Source organism: Pseudorasbora parva, chromosome 19 (assembly GCF_024679245.1).
Source record: "Pseudorasbora parva isolate DD20220531a chromosome 19, ASM2467924v1, whole genome shotgun sequence".
Classification (NCBI taxonomy): domain Eukaryota; kingdom Metazoa; phylum Chordata; class Actinopteri; order Cypriniformes; family Gobionidae; genus Pseudorasbora; species Pseudorasbora parva.
Window position 1 is genome coordinate 11,959,335 of NC_090190.1, and position 20,286 is coordinate 11,979,620.

The following is a 20,286-nucleotide window of genomic DNA, read 5'->3' on the forward strand; positions in this document are numbered from 1 at the left end:
GCTTTACCCCTGGATAAAGATGCGAAAAGCCAAAGAAAATATGAAAATTGTGAAATTAAATGTGATTTATTTATATAATTATATTATGCAATATTTGAATCAACTGAATTGTTATTGACCAGTAAAATCCATGGTTGTTATATATATTTAAAATGACAATGGAAAAAATATTTGAAAAATAGGCCTTTATTTGTTTTATGCTAATGTTTTCCTGCAACAAACACAACAGAGTGAACAGAAATTTGCAAATGGAGGAAATGTTGTTTTTGTGGTGTGATAAATGACAGATTTGTAGGAGATTTAAAAATAAAGTTGAAATTAAACTGATTGTTTGCTGTTATAGATTACATGAATATAATGATGAAAGATCAACAGTAAATTCACAAAATAATACACAACAGAAGATATTGCCCACGGAAAGGAATGCTTTTTTTCTGTTGGAGATTTCCCTTGTATTCCAACATGTAACGTAATGGGAGGTATGACTGATTTTGTAATCGTGGATGCAGTTTGTCTATATTTTAACTATATTTACAATTTGTGATGCATGCTTGAGTCATATAGTCAGGAGGCGTCTGTGATGGGTCCCAACACAGCGACTGCCTCAATCTCAACAAGCCCCCCCTGTAAAACAGAAAGTGGCATTAAAATGTGGTATTAATACAAATAATGTATTGCATTGCAATATTTATATCTTAATTGTTTATAATCATATATAATCAGATAGATTTGTACATTTTCTGAAAAAAGTTTGAGTGGTGGTCATGCAAAAGTCAGTAAAATGATGCTAGGGTGGTTACCAGGGTGTTGTTATGTGGGTTTCTTATTGGCTGAGGTAAAAAGAGCTCAATTTAGGCCTGGTTTCATGTTAAAATACAATATTTACACTGCCGTTCTAAAGTTTGGGGAACGGTACTTTTTTGAAAGAAGCTTATGCTCAGCAAGGCTACTTTTATTTGATAACAAATGCAGTAAAAAGTTTTAGTATGAAATATTAGTTTAAAATTGTGTTCTATTTTAATATAATTTAAAATGTAATTTATTCCTATGATGGCAAAGGTGAATTTTCAGCATCTTTACTCCAGTCTTTTTCAGGATTATTTGATTAATAGAAAGTTCAGTAGAACAGCATTTATTTGAAATAAAATATTTTGCAACATCACCATTGTAAATGTCTTTACTGTCACTTTTTCAATTTAATGTGTTTTTGCTGCATAAAAGTACTTCCTCTTTATTTACAAAAAGTACTCCAAACTTTTGAACAGTAGTGTATCATTGCTGGTTGCTTTAGCAAACACCACTAATTAACCAGCATTTAATACTTACTCTGGGCAGCGCAGCTACTTGATAGGCAGCTCTAGCTGGGAAATTGCTCTTGAAAACTAAAGAGAAAGGGGACAAAAACATTAAAAAAATAAAGTAAGATTAAGGGAAACTTAGGTTCTTTACTGATGACAAAAGTAAACAAAACTGCCAGTAAGGTTAAAATTGACACCTTGTGTTTATTAGCTATGGTTGACTACTGCAGTTCTTTTGACATAAAAAACAGCTTCTTAAAGGGATAGTTCACCAAAAAATGAAATTGCTGTCATTAATTACTCACCCTCATGTCTTTCAAAACCCTTAAAGGTCCCATTATTCGCGTGTTTTCGAAGCTTTGATTATGTTTACAGTGTGCAATATAACGAGTTCATGTTTCGCGTGTAAAAAACACAGTATTTTTCACACAATTGACTTATCTGAACAGCGCTGTTTTCTCTGTCCTAAAAACGGCCCGATGATTTCCTTGTTCTATGAAGTCCCTCCTTCAGAAATACGTAACGAGTTCTGATTGGGCCAGCGCTTCCCGTGTTGTGATTGGACAGCAGCTTAGCGCACTTTGCCCGAAAAGGTCCCGCCTCTTACCATAACGGGGAGATGAAAGCGCGCTCTTCTCCACGTGGGAGAGCAACAAGACCACGCCCCCTATGCGTGTACTTTTGGGCGGAGGGTTAGTCAACAAACGGTTCTAGTGACGTCATTACATCCCTGCACTTCCTGATGTAGTCCAAACCGGCCATTCGCTGTAGGCTTTGAAAGGGAACTTCTGTTAAATAAAATATCTGGCATTGAACTTTGAGCTTTATAATTTTACAGGTATTATTTATGCTCTAACAGCAACATTACACACTAACTAAAGTTTGAAAGATGGAATCTCGAAGAACGGGACCTTTAAGACCTTCGTTCATCTTCGGAACACAAAGGAAGATATTTTTGATGAAATCCTAAAGCTCTCTGACCCCACCATAAACTGCATCGTTATGGCAACTTTCAAGGCCCAGAAAGGTAGGAAAGACATCGTTAAAATAGTCCATGTGACTCCAGTGGTTCAACATTACTTTTTGTGTGCAAAAACAAACAAAAATATCAACTTAATTCAACAATCTCTTATCTTGTCTCCTACATGATTCACATAAACACCACAAAGCTTGCATGTAATGGGATGGGATCGTGCTCGGCCAATAGTGAGCCGGCATTTTGCCGTAAAAACCCAGAACCGCTTTATGCATAGCCCAACAAACCAAATAGTGCAAGACTGACAGGTAAGAGAAGAGATTGTTGAATAAAGTCATTATTGTTTGTTTTTGCGCATAAAATAAAAAAGTATTCTAGTTGCTTCATAAAATTTAGTATGAACCACTGGAGTCACATGGACAATTTTAACAATGTCTTTACTATCTTTCTGGACCTTAAAAGTCTATGGGAGGGGTCAGAGAGCTGTCAGATTTCATCAAAACCATCTTATTTGTGTTATCATAATGAACGAAGGTCTTACAGGTTTGGAATGACATGAGTCTGATTAATTAATGTGAATTTTTGGGTGAACTAACCCTTTAGGGCCGTTCACACCAAGAACGATAGTACTAAAAAAAATTCTAAATGTAAAATAATGGAGATGAATCTGTGTATTTGTTGACGCTGCAAGTTTGCATGTCACATCATGGAAAGTTTGGTGAGGTAGGAGGCAGTGATGATGGGTTGTCTTCGTAGAGAGAAGGCTTTCGTTTCACAGAATTGCACTGTATCTCTTTACACGCAGACAGGATAGGATTACACATCAGCTTTGTATTAAAGAGGAAATACCCCGGGCTGCACAGAGGCATCATTGTGTAACATCTGAATAATCAATAACTTGCTTAATGCATTTCCACCAGAATGCAGGATGGGAAGGGAAGGTTTTTTAGGTATGGTATGTACAAAAAAGTGATTGTTTTTAATTTCACAGCAATTGACACCGCAGGTATCAGGTATCAACACTTATAATATTTTTAAATACCGTTTAAGACCCGCACATCACTTCCATCAGCTTCAATGCGAACAAACATAATCACCCTGCTCAACAGAGATATGCAGTACAAATAAATAATGGATATTTCTTTAAAAAAAAAAGAAAATATTATTTATACTGAAAATATATAATATTAACAATAATAATACATTTGGAGATAAGAAAATAATATATATACTTCTGTTTTAATTTACTTTTATGAATTATGCATGATTTCAAAAAATAATGAGTGATTACGAAATCTACGTTTTTACTGCTGTGTCAGTTTAGTTGCATGTTTAAGATCTTTAAAAATTGGATTTAAGACATTTTAATGCTAATTAAGGCCTTATCTTTACATTTAATACTTTTTAAGGATTCACAGAAACCTTGAGATTATTTTTTTCTACACTTTTAGAATTAACACATTAGGATGTTTTCTGTATTACCAAAATGACCAAAACTGTAAGGGAAACCTGTGGTTGTATTTTTAGGGATAAATTTAACATCATGTGGTCAATTCTGCCACCGTGACTCCTTCATTCATACTCACACTGCTTGTAAACATCATTGACGTTATTGAAGTCATTAATGTCTACCAACAACACTGTGGCCTTGACAACTGCAAAAAAACAAAAACAAAACAAAAATGAAAAGCTATAAAAAGAAACTGACATGTAATGTAGGTGATGCTCATTGACTTACCGTTTTCATATCCACATCCAGCGGCTTTTAGAATCTCCCCCATGTTAATGAGGGCCTATAAAGTTGTAAGAAAGAAAAAAAACACTGAAATATGCACTAAGAATGCTTTTTAGCTTTGTGTAATAAAACTTTTGTGTCAGCATGAGTTCTAATACGTGTTATTGTGAATGATTATTTTATTCCAAACTATATTCATCAAAATGTAAAGAACTATTAACAGGTGCTATGCTTTGTCACCTGTTTGGCCTGAGCCTGCACTCCTCCCGCCACCAACTGTCCTGATACTACGTCCATTCCCAGCTGTCCTGAGATGTACATGGTGCGGTCCACCAACACAGCCTGGCTGAATGTAGAAGCAACATTTTTTAAATGGGAAATAATTTAGCACTCCGACTTTGGAAGAAAAATATATTTTTACTCATATACCCTAATGTTGTCCTCCTCTGCCTTCTGCTGGTATAACCAGTACACTGCAGTATTAACCAATGTAGTTTTCTTGCCTTGTTAAAGGGATAGTTCACCCAAAAATGAAAATGTGATGTTTATCTGCTTACCCCCAGGGCATGTCAATGGGGTGTAATTCTATGAGTAAAAAAAAAAAAAACATGCACAAACAACTTCAAAATAAACCCTGAGGCTCGTGAGGAGACATTGATGACTTAAGACACAAAACGATTGGTTTGTGTAAGAAACCGAACAATATAATTATTTACCTCAAATACGACACTATGTAGAAAAGCTGTCACTGCGCACCATCACTTCCGCTGGATGAGGTCAAAATACACTATATGGCATAACGGTTTCTCGCACAAACCGATCATTTTGTGTCTTTAGACAATGTCTCCTCACAAACCTCAGGGTTTAATTTGAAGTTGTTTGTGCATGTTTTCTTTACTCTCATAGAATTACACCCCATTGACATGCATTATATGACTGGCACAGAGCAACGGTGTGAGTTAAAAATCTTCATTTGTGTTCTACTGAAGAAACACACACACCTACATCTCAGATGCCCTTGGGGTAAGCAGATATTCATTTTAGGGTGAGCTATCCCTTTAAGGTAGATCTCATTTTAATAGTTTAGATAATATTAATTATAAACTGGATAGTATATAAACTAAAATTAGTTTTAAGATACCACACTGTACTCTGGCAATGTAGAACAACAAGATAATGTATAAGTCCAGCCTGTGATCACAGTCCAAGTTAATATGTGTCTAAAACAAGACTAGTTCAGAAAGTTATATAATGGAGTTAATGCTGGTTCTTTTTACATAAGTGTGGTTTGTGCAACTGCAAGGAAACTGAAGATCATTGATTCGGATCTCTTGTCTTGATTTATGCTGCATGGTCTGGATGATGTATCAGCTGATCATAAAGTTAAATGTATTGTCAGAAATTTGGAATATATACATGGATTTTTGATCTTATGCTCACCAATGCTGCATTTATTTGAGCAAAAATACTGTAAAACTGCAATATTCTGACATTTTAAAATAACTTTTCTATTTTGATATATTGTAAAGTGTATAGATTGATTCCTGTGATGGCAAAGCTGAATTTACACCACCATTACTCCAGTTCTTAGTGTTCTTAGAGTAGATCCTTCAGAAATCATTACAATATGCTGATTTGCTGCATTTTTTTTCTTCTTATTTTATAATCAATGTTGAAACAGTAATATTTTTTGTGGTTATCATTCAAAGGCGTGGAGTAAAATAAAAGATAAAAAAAATATTCTAGGTGTGAAACATAAAACATACTTTTATTAAAATACTTTTATTCAGCAAGGATGCATTAAATGAACACAACCAATAAACACAACCAAGCCTAGAAAAAAAACACGGAGCCTCCCCTTTAAGTAGTTTTTTTTTTTTAACACGGATAATTAAAAGCACCAAATCAGCATATTAGAAGGATTTCTGTGATCATGCGTTTATAATATACATTTACAATATATTAAAATATAAAACGATTATTTTAAATTATAATAATATTTCTCAATATTACAGTTTTTACGGCATTTTTGATCAAATAATTGCAGACTTTGCTAAACTTCTTTTAAAAACATTTTTTAAAAAATCATAATAATTGCAGTTTGAACATACCAGGTTGACCTCTGGTCAAGTCAATGATCATGACACCTCCTCTTACTGTCTATTGGTTGAAACGCAAACACCCCTATTGTACTTTCTATTGTAGACTAATTTCAAGTAATTAAATGCAACAAAAAAATCCATTTTTTATTTGCAAGTACTCAATCAAAGTTACTAAAGTTATTTAGTGTTACAGAGAAACTTTTTTATATTGGGGGTTAAAGCCCCCTGTGTTAAAAATGATAAAACAGTGGTAGTATGGAGCAGTTCCAAAATAATATTATAAATACATGCACAATACTATCCCAATTGTTATTATTTTTTATTATTTACTTTATTAATACAATTTTAAAAAGTTTGTAATCTAAATGTTACTTCTATAACAGTAGTTGGTTGACATGAATCTTACCTGTATATGCCCTGTCTAACAGGGGCTTTGGCTGTATATGGGATTTTTCTTTGAACAGAAGACATCTCGTCCAAACAGTATATGGAAATTTGCACAAAAATCTCCAGCACAAAGTTGCTGAGTGCCCTGTCTAAAGACACGCCCCGAACAAATATTGCACTCACGCACTGTCTGCAACTTATGTCAGGCCTTTTGTTGTTCAAGGCAAGACAGACTGTTAAATGTAGCTAAAGCTGTCGGTTTATAAGCTAAAACATACTCATCCATGTGCACGAGCACGAGCATGACACGTGTGCGTTTATTATTAAGGAACATAAACATCGTTTGTCAAGACTGCAGAGAGACTCTCACCTGTAGGGCCCGATCGCGGCAGGAGCTGCTGCAGTGTGAATGATCTTCCTAATAACCGCAGACATATTTGAACACTGAGATTCAAACGAGACCCGTTAATCAGAAATGTCAGTTAACTTCTAGGTGAGCTGATGAGTGTAAAAGCAGGTTTGTAGAGATTCACTTCCAGTAGGCGTCACCGATTTCTACCGTAACGACCCACCATAAAGAGGCGTGTAGCCTGCAAATCTATTCATTTACATTTCCCACAGTTTGACACTATAATTATTAAAGATTTAAATGATAGATTTGGAAGACAGGGTGAAGTGTCTCCCAGGGTGAAGTACACGTAAAAAAACCTGTTGCGGATCTTTATGTACACATTTTGTAGTTTGCTTTGCACTTGTTCCGAGTTCAGAGCTCCGTGTAATAGGATGATTACGGTAATTCGAGTAACCAGTTTATAAGTTCATACACAAAAGGAAGTAGAGTCGAGTTTTAATGGCTATAATTATATATATATATATATATATATATATATATATATATATATATATATATATATATATATATATATATATATATATATATATAATTTCGCTAAATTATTTGTAATTTTTAATGTGTTCATACTTAAAATCAGTATTAAAGTATCATATTATGCTTTTGTAACTTCACTTTCATTTTTTAATAGTAACTACTAAATAAGCAAATTTAATAATTTATTAAAGATATAATTTTTGAATCTGATATTTTATAGCTGAGAAAAAATACATTATATTAATTTTGTAGTAACAATAACAATTTTAATTTCCCTCTTATGTCCAGGTTTTTCTGTATAAAATAAATAAAATAGATAAAATATGTTGTTAAAGAAGTCCACGTGAGGTTTAAGGAGACAAGTAACTGACCTTTATTCAAAAACTCTATGCAGAGTGCAAAAAAATACATACAATATGAATAATGCACAATAAATTAGAGTGTTCAGTAAAAACGTGCCTATGTAAATGTCAGAGTATGAAACAAACTGATATAACTCACAGGAAATATAAGGCATTGGTAACATCCCTAACTATCTCAATAAGCTTTTTTCTTTTTTCTAACAGACTGTACTTCAAACCAGCTCCGATTCTTAGACATCATCAGTCCACAATCAGGACATGAACTTTGCTATATTCATTTTAAAACTATTTCTTCTTCTCTTACAAGATTTAGCAACATTTTAAGCCATTCACATTACTGGCATTGTCACATTACTATGCCCTTGAGTTGCTGTATTGCTTTTGGTAGACATGGAGAAACTCAAAAGGGTTAGTAATGATGGTACCATTACCATAATGAGAAACAAAATCACTGCATTGAAATCTTTGAAAAAGACCAGAAGAGTAACCCCTGAGATAAAGCGAGAACTTTAAAATGGGGCACAGGAAAAGTAGTTCTCACTTCCTCACACAAACATTTGCCACACTTTATCAAAGAGTCAGTGGCAGTGAAAAAAACAAGGAAGACGACACACAGAAACATTCAGAAATGGAGAAAGTGACATTCAGCATAAATAAGCCATGCATATTTACAAAGCTGGGGACAGATGTTTCAAACCTTACTTTGAGCTGAAGAGGGATTTTGATGGAATGGGAAACAAAGCTGCAGTAATGGTCCTGTTTCTCTCCAAATTAATTCTAGTAAAAAGATCCTTACTGTAACGTGGTCCCATATTAGCAGAATACTAAGCAAAAGCTTAGTGATGCAAACTTCAAAAAGAGGGTTAACAAGCACTCTAAGGCATTCTCTACTTTTGATTGTCTTTGGTTTAATAATCCATTCACACCTAAAATTTACTTTGCAGCAGTTCAACCAGCATTTCTTATAAATTCAGCCGCAAAACATCCACATTTTCACAGTTATTTTCACCTTGGCTTAATTAACAGTATTAAGAAAGTATTAACCACATATGTAGAGATGGCTGAATTAGTTTTTGGAAATTAGAGAACAAAAAGACTAAACTTCATAATATTGCGAGGGTGTGACTCAATATGCTCTATTTAAGATGAACTCCTAATATTTTAACACGTGACCTTTGAATTCTAAAGAAACAAAAAAAATATTCATCCAATATTATATCTTGATTTTATACTTCTGCTGGGACCTCCTTCAAATGTACAAACAGCAGGAGTGTAGAATAAGATGCATCAGTACAAAGATTGAACACCAGAGGGGACATAAGATCTGGCCAGCCAGCTTGGTAAGCTTCAGCATCTGTGAAGTCGGTTAGAAGTTCTGCTGCCGGCGTTTCTTGGCATCCATGGCATCAAGAATGGGCTGCCTTTTAGCCGTGTAGCGCTGCCGCAGTTCCTCAATCTCTCGCTCCATCATGGGGTCCAGAGCAGTAAGACGCATCTGGAGCTCTTCAAAATCAAGGTTTTTGAGCTACATAGACAGAAAACAAATTCATTTTAATCAGCTTTACACATACAAATAGAGCTGCTTGATTGTGGATGAATTGAGAACCACGGTTTTAGATAATTCTGAATAGACAACTAAACAAAATAATGTAATTTACTAGAGAATCTGACTAAATGTTAATTGCAGCAGTCTATTTAAGAAATATTTAATTGAATGAGATATATATATATATATATATATATATATATATATATATATATATTTAAAAAAAGGAATATGATTGTAATCAAACAACCATCAAAGCACTTACAAAATCAAAATCTCCATCTTGTGGCACTTTCCAATTATCGGGGAAAGCAGTCTTGGAAATTAAACACGGGTCCTGCTGGTTGTGATTATAGCCCTCTTGTGCTTTATTTGAGTCCTGCTTGTCAAAGTAGTCCATGAAAGATGGACGCTGAATTTGCTGAGATGTAGGATTTCCTATTTAGAGGGTAAAACATCAGATTATACATTTCTCAAACAGCCACAAAAATGTTTATTAAAACAAAGACGCAAAGGCTCACTCCTCATTGAGCCGAGATCTTCCTCTTCTTCCTCATCATCGCTGTTGATGACCATGGTGCCCAGGTCAGACTCCAGCATGGTGCTGCCGTGCTCGATCATGGTCTGAGCGCCGTCGCTCATGGTGCCCGAGGCCCGCATGGTGCCGGCGCTCTCTGGACCAGACTTCACCATGGTGTGGGAATCTACTTCCACTTCCTCCTCCTGTAGAATGCGGTCACATATGACATCAGCTCAAAATAAAATGCTGAGCTCATCGTAAAACTAAACAACTGATATGCAACTCACAGAGTTCTCGTCATCCTCCTCCAGCTCTCTCTGCTGCTCCTGTTGTCTCTTGATCTTCATCTCCATGGCCTCTGTGATCAGGTCCCGCAGGATGGTCACTGGCTTAGCACTGGTTATAAAGGGATGCTGCCAAACAGACAAAATGCAAAGTATACTAGATGTTTATAAAAACTACTTCATGTAAAAGTCCCAAACTTAACCACATGAAACACAAACAGGAACTATCAGTTAATACGAGGCTCTTCCCACACCTGCAGCAGCTGAGTGGCCGTTGCTCTCTGCTCTGGGTTCTTCACCAGACATTTCTTCACAAAATCTGTGAATTCGTCACTCCACAGCTCTGGCTTGCGGAATGTGGGTGGAGGGTTTGTGGGAATCATAAAAATAGCCTGATGACACAAAAGCAGACAGAGTCACTATCCATTTTTTTGTCAATTTCAAGTCAACGACAACTCAGTGTGTTCCACTCACTCTCATTGGATGGATGTCTGCATAAGGAGGCTTTCCTTCCGCCATTTCTATGGACGTGATGCCGAGAGACCAGATATCTGCCACACAGTTGTACCCGATCTCCTGGATCACCTCGGGGGCCATCCAGAAGGGTGTCCCAATAACCGTGTTCCTCTTAGCCATTGTGTCCTAATGTGGTCAGTATAAATAAACATGATTACATTAATTCATGTAAAAAGGGAAAATGTGTGCACATCCAGTAAAACTTTTGCAGGTGCTAGATTCAATAGAGCATAAATCAAAGTAAACAAATATCTGCACACTGCTATTGCTGCTCCCAAAAAAAGGACAATGTTTCAACCCCAAAGAGTCATCATCAGGCTTCGTCCCTTTGGGGTCGAAACCTTGTCCTTTTTAATGGTGCCCTAGAATGAATAAATTGAATTAACCTTGCCATAGTTAAATAACAAGAGTTCAGTACATGGACAGCGCATACATTGAGTCTAAAACACCATTGCCTCCTCCTCCATATGTAAATCTTGTTTGTGAAGAACACCATGGAAAAACAGGCTATTTTCAACATAACGCAAACTGTGACGAAATTGCTTGGATCATTAATTTGTATGCCCCCAACATTTGCATGCCAGCCTTCATTGTCAGGTGGAACTGAGCAGCCGAATCATCGGGACTGCAGGTAAACAAGCATCACGCGAGGATAGCGAAAACGGCAGATCATGGAAATAAATGTCATGTTCCAGGCTGTGCAGTGGATGTGAGTAGTGATCGACCGATATTGATTTTTTTATAACCGATACTGATTATTTGCATGTTTATGTGTCGATAACCGATATATAGAACCGATATTTACTTGTTGTGTTATTTCTGTTTTTTACAATTACAGCAACAGCACTGAACTGAGTTTTTTTTAACACTGTAATTTTTGCAGTTTCACTCACTTACATACAGAACAAAAGACATTTACATCAATAAATAGTCAGAATTTGTTTTTTTTAAATACAGTGCAAAGTCTTTTTAACATTAATGCTGTTTTACCTTTTTATTTAAACAGCCATATTAACAACAGACAAAATACATTTATAAAGTCTAATGTTTTCAAATGGAGAACATAAATGAGAGTCGAGTCCATCAACTCCCCATAACTATATGAACATAAATATAAGCATTCATTTTAAACTAGTTTTAAAAGGTGTATGTGTTTAATAGACTAAAGAGTGAATATTCTCTGAAATATGCAAACATTGTAAAAGCTGATGTATTTGCGGGTTTGTTTATTTTTCTTAAAGAGTCAATCTCATGTAGTACGGTATCAAAATGAATGTTTGTGCCAGTCTCTGAATTATGCTGATGACAGAGCGCTGTTTTCATCTCTGCGTTTAACTTGCGCGTCTCGCAGAGATAGGCATAATAACTCATTTTCACAGAGCTGTAATTAATTTAATGTTTATTATAAAACGTCGAATTGTTATATCATGTTAAATGTTATATAGCAGACGTTAATATAATATAAGGAGTTTTAAACGAGTCGGTCTTGTTTACATACGGTGACTACTAGCCTATATGCTGGAGCAACAACTCGGTGAGAGAATGGCTGGATGCGACTGAGAATAAACACAGAGACAGAAATAGGTTTGGCACTTTTATTTCCGACATGCTCTCATTCATGGCGTAATAATTAATTTTCACGGAGCTGTAATTAGTTAGATGTTTATTATATAAATGTTTTATAGCAGACGTTAATTTTATTTAAGGAGTTTTACACGAGTCGGTCTTGTTTACATTCGTGACTAGCCTATATGCTGGAGCAACAACTGTATGGTGAGAGAACGGCTGAATGCGAATATGAATAAACAAAGAGAGAGAAATAAGGTCGGCGCTTTTATTTCAAACATGCTCTCTTTCATGGATGTTTTATTTTATTCATGTGAAGTTACTTCTTTATTGTGACCTGATGACGAATTACCTGACTCTACTTAGCGCCAAGCTTAAACTACAGAACTATACATATCATCTCATAACATCTTATTTGGGGTTATCTCAATTGTGCATTACTGTTATGTTAAACAAAAGTTTATTAATTAAGGGATGCAGGTTATTTTACCTTTGATCACCGCTGTTGACTCATATCTCCCGTCAGATGCAGTCCTTTAAAGCTACACTGTGCGATATTTTCCCCCATCTAGCGGTGAAAAGGTATATGACCATCCAGTGAATAATAGTTTCTGTTCCTCTACATTCTGATTTTGTTTTAACTCCTACGGTGGCCGATTTAGTCCAAGATTAACATGGCAACCCCCCTCTTCACATTCAACACGGTGCTATCGAGTGTTAAAACGCGAAAGGCAAAGCTTGAATTTATGGGTATGTCCCTCTTTGGCTAATGTACTTTCAAGATGGAGGGGCAACATGGCAACCAGCATTCGAACCCCTCACCCGTATGTATTTTCAATGGCATATTATAAACTTACAAGAATACTTTATTACTTGAAAGAAGTAAATATACATTAATGAGCACATATATTTTTGAAAGAACTGAGTGATTTTAGCTAAGAACAAACTAAAAAAGTTACACAGTGTAGCTTTAATGGCGTGTTTGTATGCAATTCTCAAAACGTCCACAAGATGGGGATTTATCGGAAAATCCGATATTACAAAACCGATACCCGATTATGGGAAAATGCTTAAATATCGGGAAAAATATCGGAAATCCAATATATATTGGCCAATCACTAGATGTGAGGACTTTTCATACCCTTCCCACAGATAAAAAATGTCAACAGGCATGGTTGATGTCCATTTACAATCGGATACCGCAACAATTTAATTCTAAGTTGTTTTTTTGCTTGGCCTATTTCACCACGGACAGTTTTTCTAACCAGGACAATATCAAGCTTTGTTCAGCGTCGAAAACTGAAGAAAGGGCCAATTCCAACCATATTCCTGCAAGCAGTAAGTAGTGATTTTATCCACATCTTGATTGTCGAACCCATTTCTGATTAAATTGAAAGTTTCTTAGTAAGACATCATTACCATTATATCCCCTGTGTTGTCTAGATCTAACACAAGATGCTAGTATTGGAAACTCCAAGTTGCACACATAAAAATGTGTAAAATGACAAAGGTTAATATTATTTCCTGCCAGTGTTGTCATAAAATACAACAGTAGATACTTATGTCAATCCCTTTTGATGAATTGAAATCTAAATTAGCCTATACTTCATCATTAACACAACTCAAAAGCTACCTACGTATACTACTACTGTTTAGTTGCTTACAGATCGCTCACTCGATCCTTGTAGCTAATGTCACCTTCTCCACCATCTAAGTTGAAATGGTAGTCATTTGACAAGGCTTCTACTCAATTTGTTAAATAAATATACATTTTTGAAAACTGAAGTATGATTATTTTGCAGCGGGTGAGTAGCAAACATGACACTGACTATTTTGAGTGGCTTCTAAATTACTTTGTTTGGCTAAATAAATCGACTTTTAAATCAGTACTCTACTTAATATTAAATAAGCACTAATGTCCAAACCTTTAAAAAAGAAACATACATAGATACATAAATTCAGCTGCAAGAATTTCCACAAGGACAAGCGAACACATCACTCCAGATTTAGAATCTCTGCCTGGCTTCCTGTCAGGTTTCGGATTGATTTTAAAATGTTCATGCTGACTTACAAGGCCTTCATGGCTTTGCGCCTCATTACTTATCGGAACTTTTAACTGTTTACACACCTAGATGAGATGATCTTTGAGATTCTCTTTTTAAAGGCGCTATATAAAATAAAGATCTTTTTCAGACAGCAGATGGTTTTAATACTCACGGTAAGTTGTCCAGCCACTCCGAAATCAGCTAGTTTGGCATGGCCTTCTGTGTTGAGAAGAATATTCCCGGCTTTGATGTCCCTGTGGATTTTCCTCATGAAATGAAGATATTCCAGACCTTTTAAGGTGGATTTCAGGACTGTGGCGATTTCATCCTCGGTGAGCTTGTAAGAATAATTTTTTTTTTTAGTTCACCCCAATTTTTTTATTTCAGTCCTTAATTACTCACCCTCATATTGTTCCTTAGTTCATTTCCAGAACAGAAATTAAGATAAAAAAAATAAACAAAAATAACTTTATTCAGCAATAAGATTGTTGAATAAAGGTTTTATTTTTGATTGTTTTAGCACACAAAAAGTATTCTTAACATTAAAATTTAAACCACTTTTTTTTACTGTCATTACTACTACTGCCGTCTATGTAAAATCAGAAAGCTAGTATTTCATCACATATACTTTAATTTGTGTTCCAAAGATGAACGAAGATCTTACAGGTTTGGATTGACATGAGGGTGAGTAATTAATCACTGAAATTTTTGTGTAAACCAACTCTTGAAGCATGGGGATAGGGCATTTGTAGTTAATAGTTAATATTTTACTGTTTTGTTGCGCAGCCTGATGATATCAGACACCGATCCAGCGCCGCAGTACTCCATCACAATCCACAGATCTGTGTTCTTGAAATAACTGCCATAGTACTTCACCACATAAGGACTGTTAAAATACGAGTAATTGAGAAGTACTTTATATAAGCCCAGTAACAATATATTATTAAAATGCTACTATTATTGATTCATGGACATCTTTACCTGTCACATTGCTGCATTATGGAGATCTCTTTAATGATTTCCTGCAGGTCTGATTCGACAGGAACCTGTTTAATGGCCACCACCTGGCCTGACTCCTTGTGGATGGCTTTAAAAACACTGCCATATGATCTGAACAAAAAAAAAACATTCATTATGTGAATATTTCATACAAAAAATATATTTAATATCACTTAAGCGTAAGATTGGTACACACCCTTCTCCAAGTTTTTCAAGGACATCAAATACTTCCTCTGGCTGCTTTGTAAGACTGTCTTCACTGAGTTTCTTCAGCTTACTGTCATGGACAAGACAATAGTACTTTATTTAGTGCATAAAACGTCATGCGTTCAGATACTCGCAGTTATAATGCAACCCAAACCTAAATAACCAATTAAAACAACAACTCTAAGCCAGACTACGTACAAGCGTTAATCTTGTAGATATAACTACGAACATCAATATAATATCAACCACACAATCTTTTCTATTTCGTTCAAGGATCAGAAGTTTAGGTTTGGTTGATGAGATGAGGCCTGTAAATATTAGCTTGGTTGATAACCGTTTAGCCGAGCTGGCCATTTCACTTACTTTTTGGGCACCGAATGCTCCATTTTTGTTATTCAAAATGAATAGGTATTTTCCGATTAATTTTAAACAGTTTGTTTGTTAAAAACCTAAAGAAAACAACAATAACGCATGTTTTGTTTGGACTTTCAGGAAGCACTGCTATCGGTCTTTCCTTGCCGCTAACAACGACGTGAAGTGCGCTGACGTGTGGGATTTTCCATTGTAAAATGCACTTCAAAATAAAAGTCTCGCGAATGTTGGACTGAATTCCCAATCGTTTAGGTTGATATCCATTGGTTATAAAATACACAATTCGGTTACATTTTATATATATATATATATATATATATATATATATATATATATATATATATATATATATATATATATATATATATATATAAAATAATAGATTTTATTTATAATGCACTTTTCATTCCGAAGAATCTCAAAGTGCAACAAAGGGGGAAAAAACAAACAAACAAACAAAAAAAAGAATAACAAGTAAAAATATAGAATACTACAAACAATCACCCAACACAGAAAACAGAACAGAAACAGAGCTGATGGTGTGGTGAACAGAAAACAGATACATACATACATACATACATACATACATACATACATACATATATAAAATATCCATCATTTCACCCTTGTATGTGTATAAATATATATATACACATACATATACGTATATATACTTACATATACATATATAGATATATATGTTTTAATGCCCCCACAGAGAGATAAAAACACAATTATTCACTCGCTTGTTCCTAGGGAGAGAAATAAGGTGATATAGACACACTTTGTTTAGATGAAACCAGGATGAGGCCTTAGTTCAATCAGGATATTTATGTAGCTTTTATAACCATGACCTATAAAAACATTACCGATGTGCATCTTGAGACATAACAATGAATGGCACTGACATATTTTAAGACAAAGAAAGCTCAAACATACATTTTTATCTGGGACTAGGCTTAATTCTTGTCTGTGAAACTGTGGCAATTATGTTCAGTTAGTTTGTTCCTGTTCTCTAGAGAACAACCCTGGGTCAATTCACTGTCACCCCGCTAGTCCTCTTGTTCACAAACCAGAATCGGTATGTGAGCAATTATCATTTTTAAGGACAGTTATTGAACAGTACAGAAACGTCCTACATGGAGTTATGAAAAATGTTAATACATTGGAGAATGTAAACGGAATTAAAAGTAAAAGCAAGTCAATTTTCATCTTTTTATTATGTTGCTTTATTTAACATTTCTCACTTGCCCAAAAGGCAATAGCAAAATGGCAACGCTCTGACAAACATCTGCTAGAGTTTTAATGGATTTTTTGCACCCACATTTGAACCTGACTGTGTTAAACACATCGCATACTCAAGAACATCACGGGTTTGGCACATTCCTGGGATGGATCTGCTGCGTCTTCATCCATTGTTTCGTCCATGGTTTGTCTCTTATCTTAATCTGACCATGGACTTGACTTTGGTGGAAAGCTGAAGGTGTTTGCTGATAGGCTGTCCTAATCAGTGGTGCCTGCACAATCCAATCATGTTTGAAAGGGAAACAACAAATTGAGGGTTTCTGAGAATTTTCTTTTTTTTCCTTTTTTTTTTCTTTAGAAGTAGTAATGGGTACTTATGGTTATGGATAGAAATGTATAGTGAAAAAAAGAGTACAATATATGCCTCTCAACTGTACTTGAGTAAAGTCCTGAGTACTCCCCAAAAATGATACTCGAGTAAAGTACAGATCCCTCAAAATTGTACTTAAGTACTGTACTCCATTACTGTCCGACTCCTCAAGTAGGTCTTACAGTTAGTTTTCAGGTACAGAACTTTAATAAAGTAATCAAATGCAAAATAATGCCTGTCTTCACCTGTAGCTAAAAAAATAAGCATAGAGTAATTCTTATTAAAGTAAAAAAAAAGAGCAGTTAGTGATTCCATTTGTGGTTTGATTAACATTAAAGGTGGGGTAAGTGTTATTTAAAAACTGGCTTTTTATAAGTGTCTCTGGCTAAGTACCACAAAAACATGTAGCCAATCAGCAGTAAGGGGCATGGCTACTAATGATGATGAAAAGAGAGCTCCGTGCACGCCATTATTCAAAATACATGACACACAGGACAGACATTAGCAGAGCGATGACAGAAAGAGAGAGATAGATAAAAAATAACAAATGTAGAAAATGTCTATATGGAACAAAAGAAGGCTTACTGTCTAGCAAGAAGTATCAGTTTTCCAGAGCTGGAGAGAACTCAAGGAGCGGGAAGGCCTTCATTTCTTCTTGATAGGCGAGTAACATTGGTTTTGTTTTGTTTCACATAACTAATATATGCTAGCTCCCCAACTGTGTATAAGCCTGGAGTGTCTAAACTTCCTCCACTGTCTGTTTCAAGTGTCAGCTCGCAATGTGTCTGAAAAGTAAGATAATATAACTTACTCCTAATATATGTTTGTTTCCTTTGGTTCCTCTTTTAGTGATCGATATAACCCTCTAATCTTGTCACAGTTGTAATATATTCGTTAGTTGGAATGTCATTATCTTGCTATCGAGTTGTTCATGAGAACTGTGTTTGTTCTTTGGGATGTAAGAGATTACTTTTTCATTGAACATTCAACCTGGTTTACCATAGTAACACATTGGTTTCACCTAAAGAGATACTCCACCGCTGTTATTCCCTTTACTAAGATGATTTGATACATACTCTTGTCTCAGTGCATGCACTTAATCGGTCTGACGGGCGGACATTTTGATAGCAGTTAGCTTAGCCCACTAAGCCCAGTTCATTCACTATGGTACCAAACAGAGATCAAGTTAGAAACGACTAAACACCTCCACGTTTCCCCTATTTAAATGCAGTTACATGAATAGCTTAATGATATGTATGGAGGATAACTATAATGTATGGCGGAATAGCACTTCTGAGGCCCCGTCCACACGGAGACGCGTTTAGCTGTATACGTATTACATTTTGTACCGTATCAGCGTTCCGTCCACACGGATCCGGCGTTTTAGAAGCATGAATCCGATATTTTTCAAAACCGGGTCCCAAAGCGGGTAAATCTGAAAACGATCATCTTCCGTCTTCGTGTGTACAGCGAATCCGTATATTTTCTGAAACGGTGATGTAATCACACTACGGTGCACGGTGAAGAGTTAAGGGATACAACTACAGGCACTGGGCATGCGCACATTAATATTGCGTCATTTAATTAACGTATCTGCATTATTGTAAGGGTATGTATTGGGTTGGGGTAGGTGTAGGCATTAATAAAACACATCTATTAAGTAGTAAATGTATTTATTGTTATTTTATTGTGAGATTTTGCCTCACCTCCGACCACTGCTTTACCCCTTCTAGCCACAACTCTTCTTCTCCGTTTTAAGTGTATTTCTGTGGCAGAATTACAGCGCCACACACTGGCCTGGCATGCAAACTACATCGTTTTTAGTCCGTTTTCTTAATCTCGCATGGACGCAGACATTTCTTGAAACGAGGAAAAAAAAAGATTGGATAAGGAAAGCGCTGGCTTCGTGTGGACGAGGCCTGAGAGTACTTTGACTCGGCGCAGTAAAAAGTCACACCTGAAAAATCCTCTCCTCCAATTGACGGAAATGAGACGGAGGGGGTGTTGTGACGGAGGATTTTTCAGGCGTGACTTTTTACTGCGCCGAGTCGAAGTACTCTCAGAAGTGCTATTCCGCCATACATTATAGTTATCCTTTCAAACCTGCTTAGAAAAGCGCCACGTTTTATTTTCTGTCACCAGACTTGATCGTTTAACTATTCGTGTTACTGTATTTAAATAGGGAAATACGTGGAGGTGTTTGGTGGCTTCTAACTTGATCTCTGTTTGGTACCTAATGAATGAACTGGGCTTAGTGGGCTAAAGCTAAATGCTATCAGATCGTCACCGCGCGTCAGAGCAATTAAGTGCACGCACTGAGACGAGAGAGGTGTGTATCAACTCGTCTTGGTTAAGGGAATAACATAGTTTAATATGAAAAAGCAGTGGAGTAACGACTGCATCACCCAAGATTGCATCACCCACCTTTACTGCACGGATCCAAGGCTATGGAAGCCCTATGGTATATCTGTATTAATATTTGTTTGTATATTGTTGGTTTTGCACCTTTGTACCCAATATCATCTTCAATAAAAAAAAAAAAAAAAAAAAAAAAAGGCTATGGAAGCCCGTTTCCGGCACAAAATAAAAAATAATAATAAATAGTTATTGCAAAAAACTTTTGAGTTTTTTTCTCGCAATTGCGTGATATAAAGTCACAATTCTGAGATAGTAACTCGCAATTGTGTGATAGTCACAATTAAGACTTTTTTTTCTCACAATTGAGAGTTATAAAGTCAGAATTCTGAGATATAAACTTGCAAATGCGTAATATAAAGTCACTCACAATTCTGACTATTTCTCAGTCAGAATTCTGACTTTATATCACTTTATATTGCAACTTTAATAACTCACAATTGTGAGAAAAA

The 20,286-nt window shown here is 35.7% G+C and overlaps 2 protein-coding genes across 3 annotated transcripts; both read right to left on the reverse strand.

The window, feature by feature from the left end:
• Positions 1-170: 170 nt before the first annotated feature.
• rida (reactive intermediate imine deaminase A homolog) lies at positions 171-7,043 on the reverse strand. 2 transcript variants are annotated; one of them, XM_067426052.1, is made up of 6 exons: positions 6,869-7,043; positions 4,250-4,355; positions 4,013-4,067; positions 3,861-3,929; positions 1,327-1,382; positions 171-624 (listed from the first exon to the last, which is right to left on the reverse strand). In XM_067426052.1, the coding sequence occupies exons 1-6, from the start codon at positions 6,931-6,933 to the stop codon at positions 565-567; spliced, it is 411 nt and encodes a 136-aa protein (XP_067282153.1). In that variant the 5' UTR covers positions 6,934-7,043; the 3' UTR covers positions 171-564. The 2 variants fall into 2 exon arrangements, with proteins under 2 accessions (XP_067282153.1, XP_067282154.1); XM_067426053.1 differs by lacking the exon at positions 6,869-7,043 and adding an exon at positions 6,518-6,674.
• A 701-nt stretch (positions 7,044-7,744) lies between these two features.
• On the reverse strand, positions 7,745-15,984 carry stk3 (serine/threonine kinase 3 (STE20 homolog, yeast)). Its single transcript, XM_067425864.1, has 11 exons — positions 15,796-15,984; positions 15,422-15,502; positions 15,208-15,336; positions 14,998-15,112; positions 14,399-14,563; positions 10,574-10,741; positions 10,354-10,491; positions 10,103-10,228; positions 9,817-10,018; positions 9,561-9,733; positions 7,745-9,274 (listed from the first exon to the last, which is right to left on the reverse strand). Exons 1-11 carry the CDS (start codon positions 15,816-15,818, stop codon positions 9,116-9,118), a joined length of 1,479 nt encoding a protein of 492 aa, XP_067281965.1. The 5' UTR covers positions 15,819-15,984; the 3' UTR covers positions 7,745-9,115.
• Between the last annotated feature and the right edge of the window lie 4,302 nt (positions 15,985-20,286).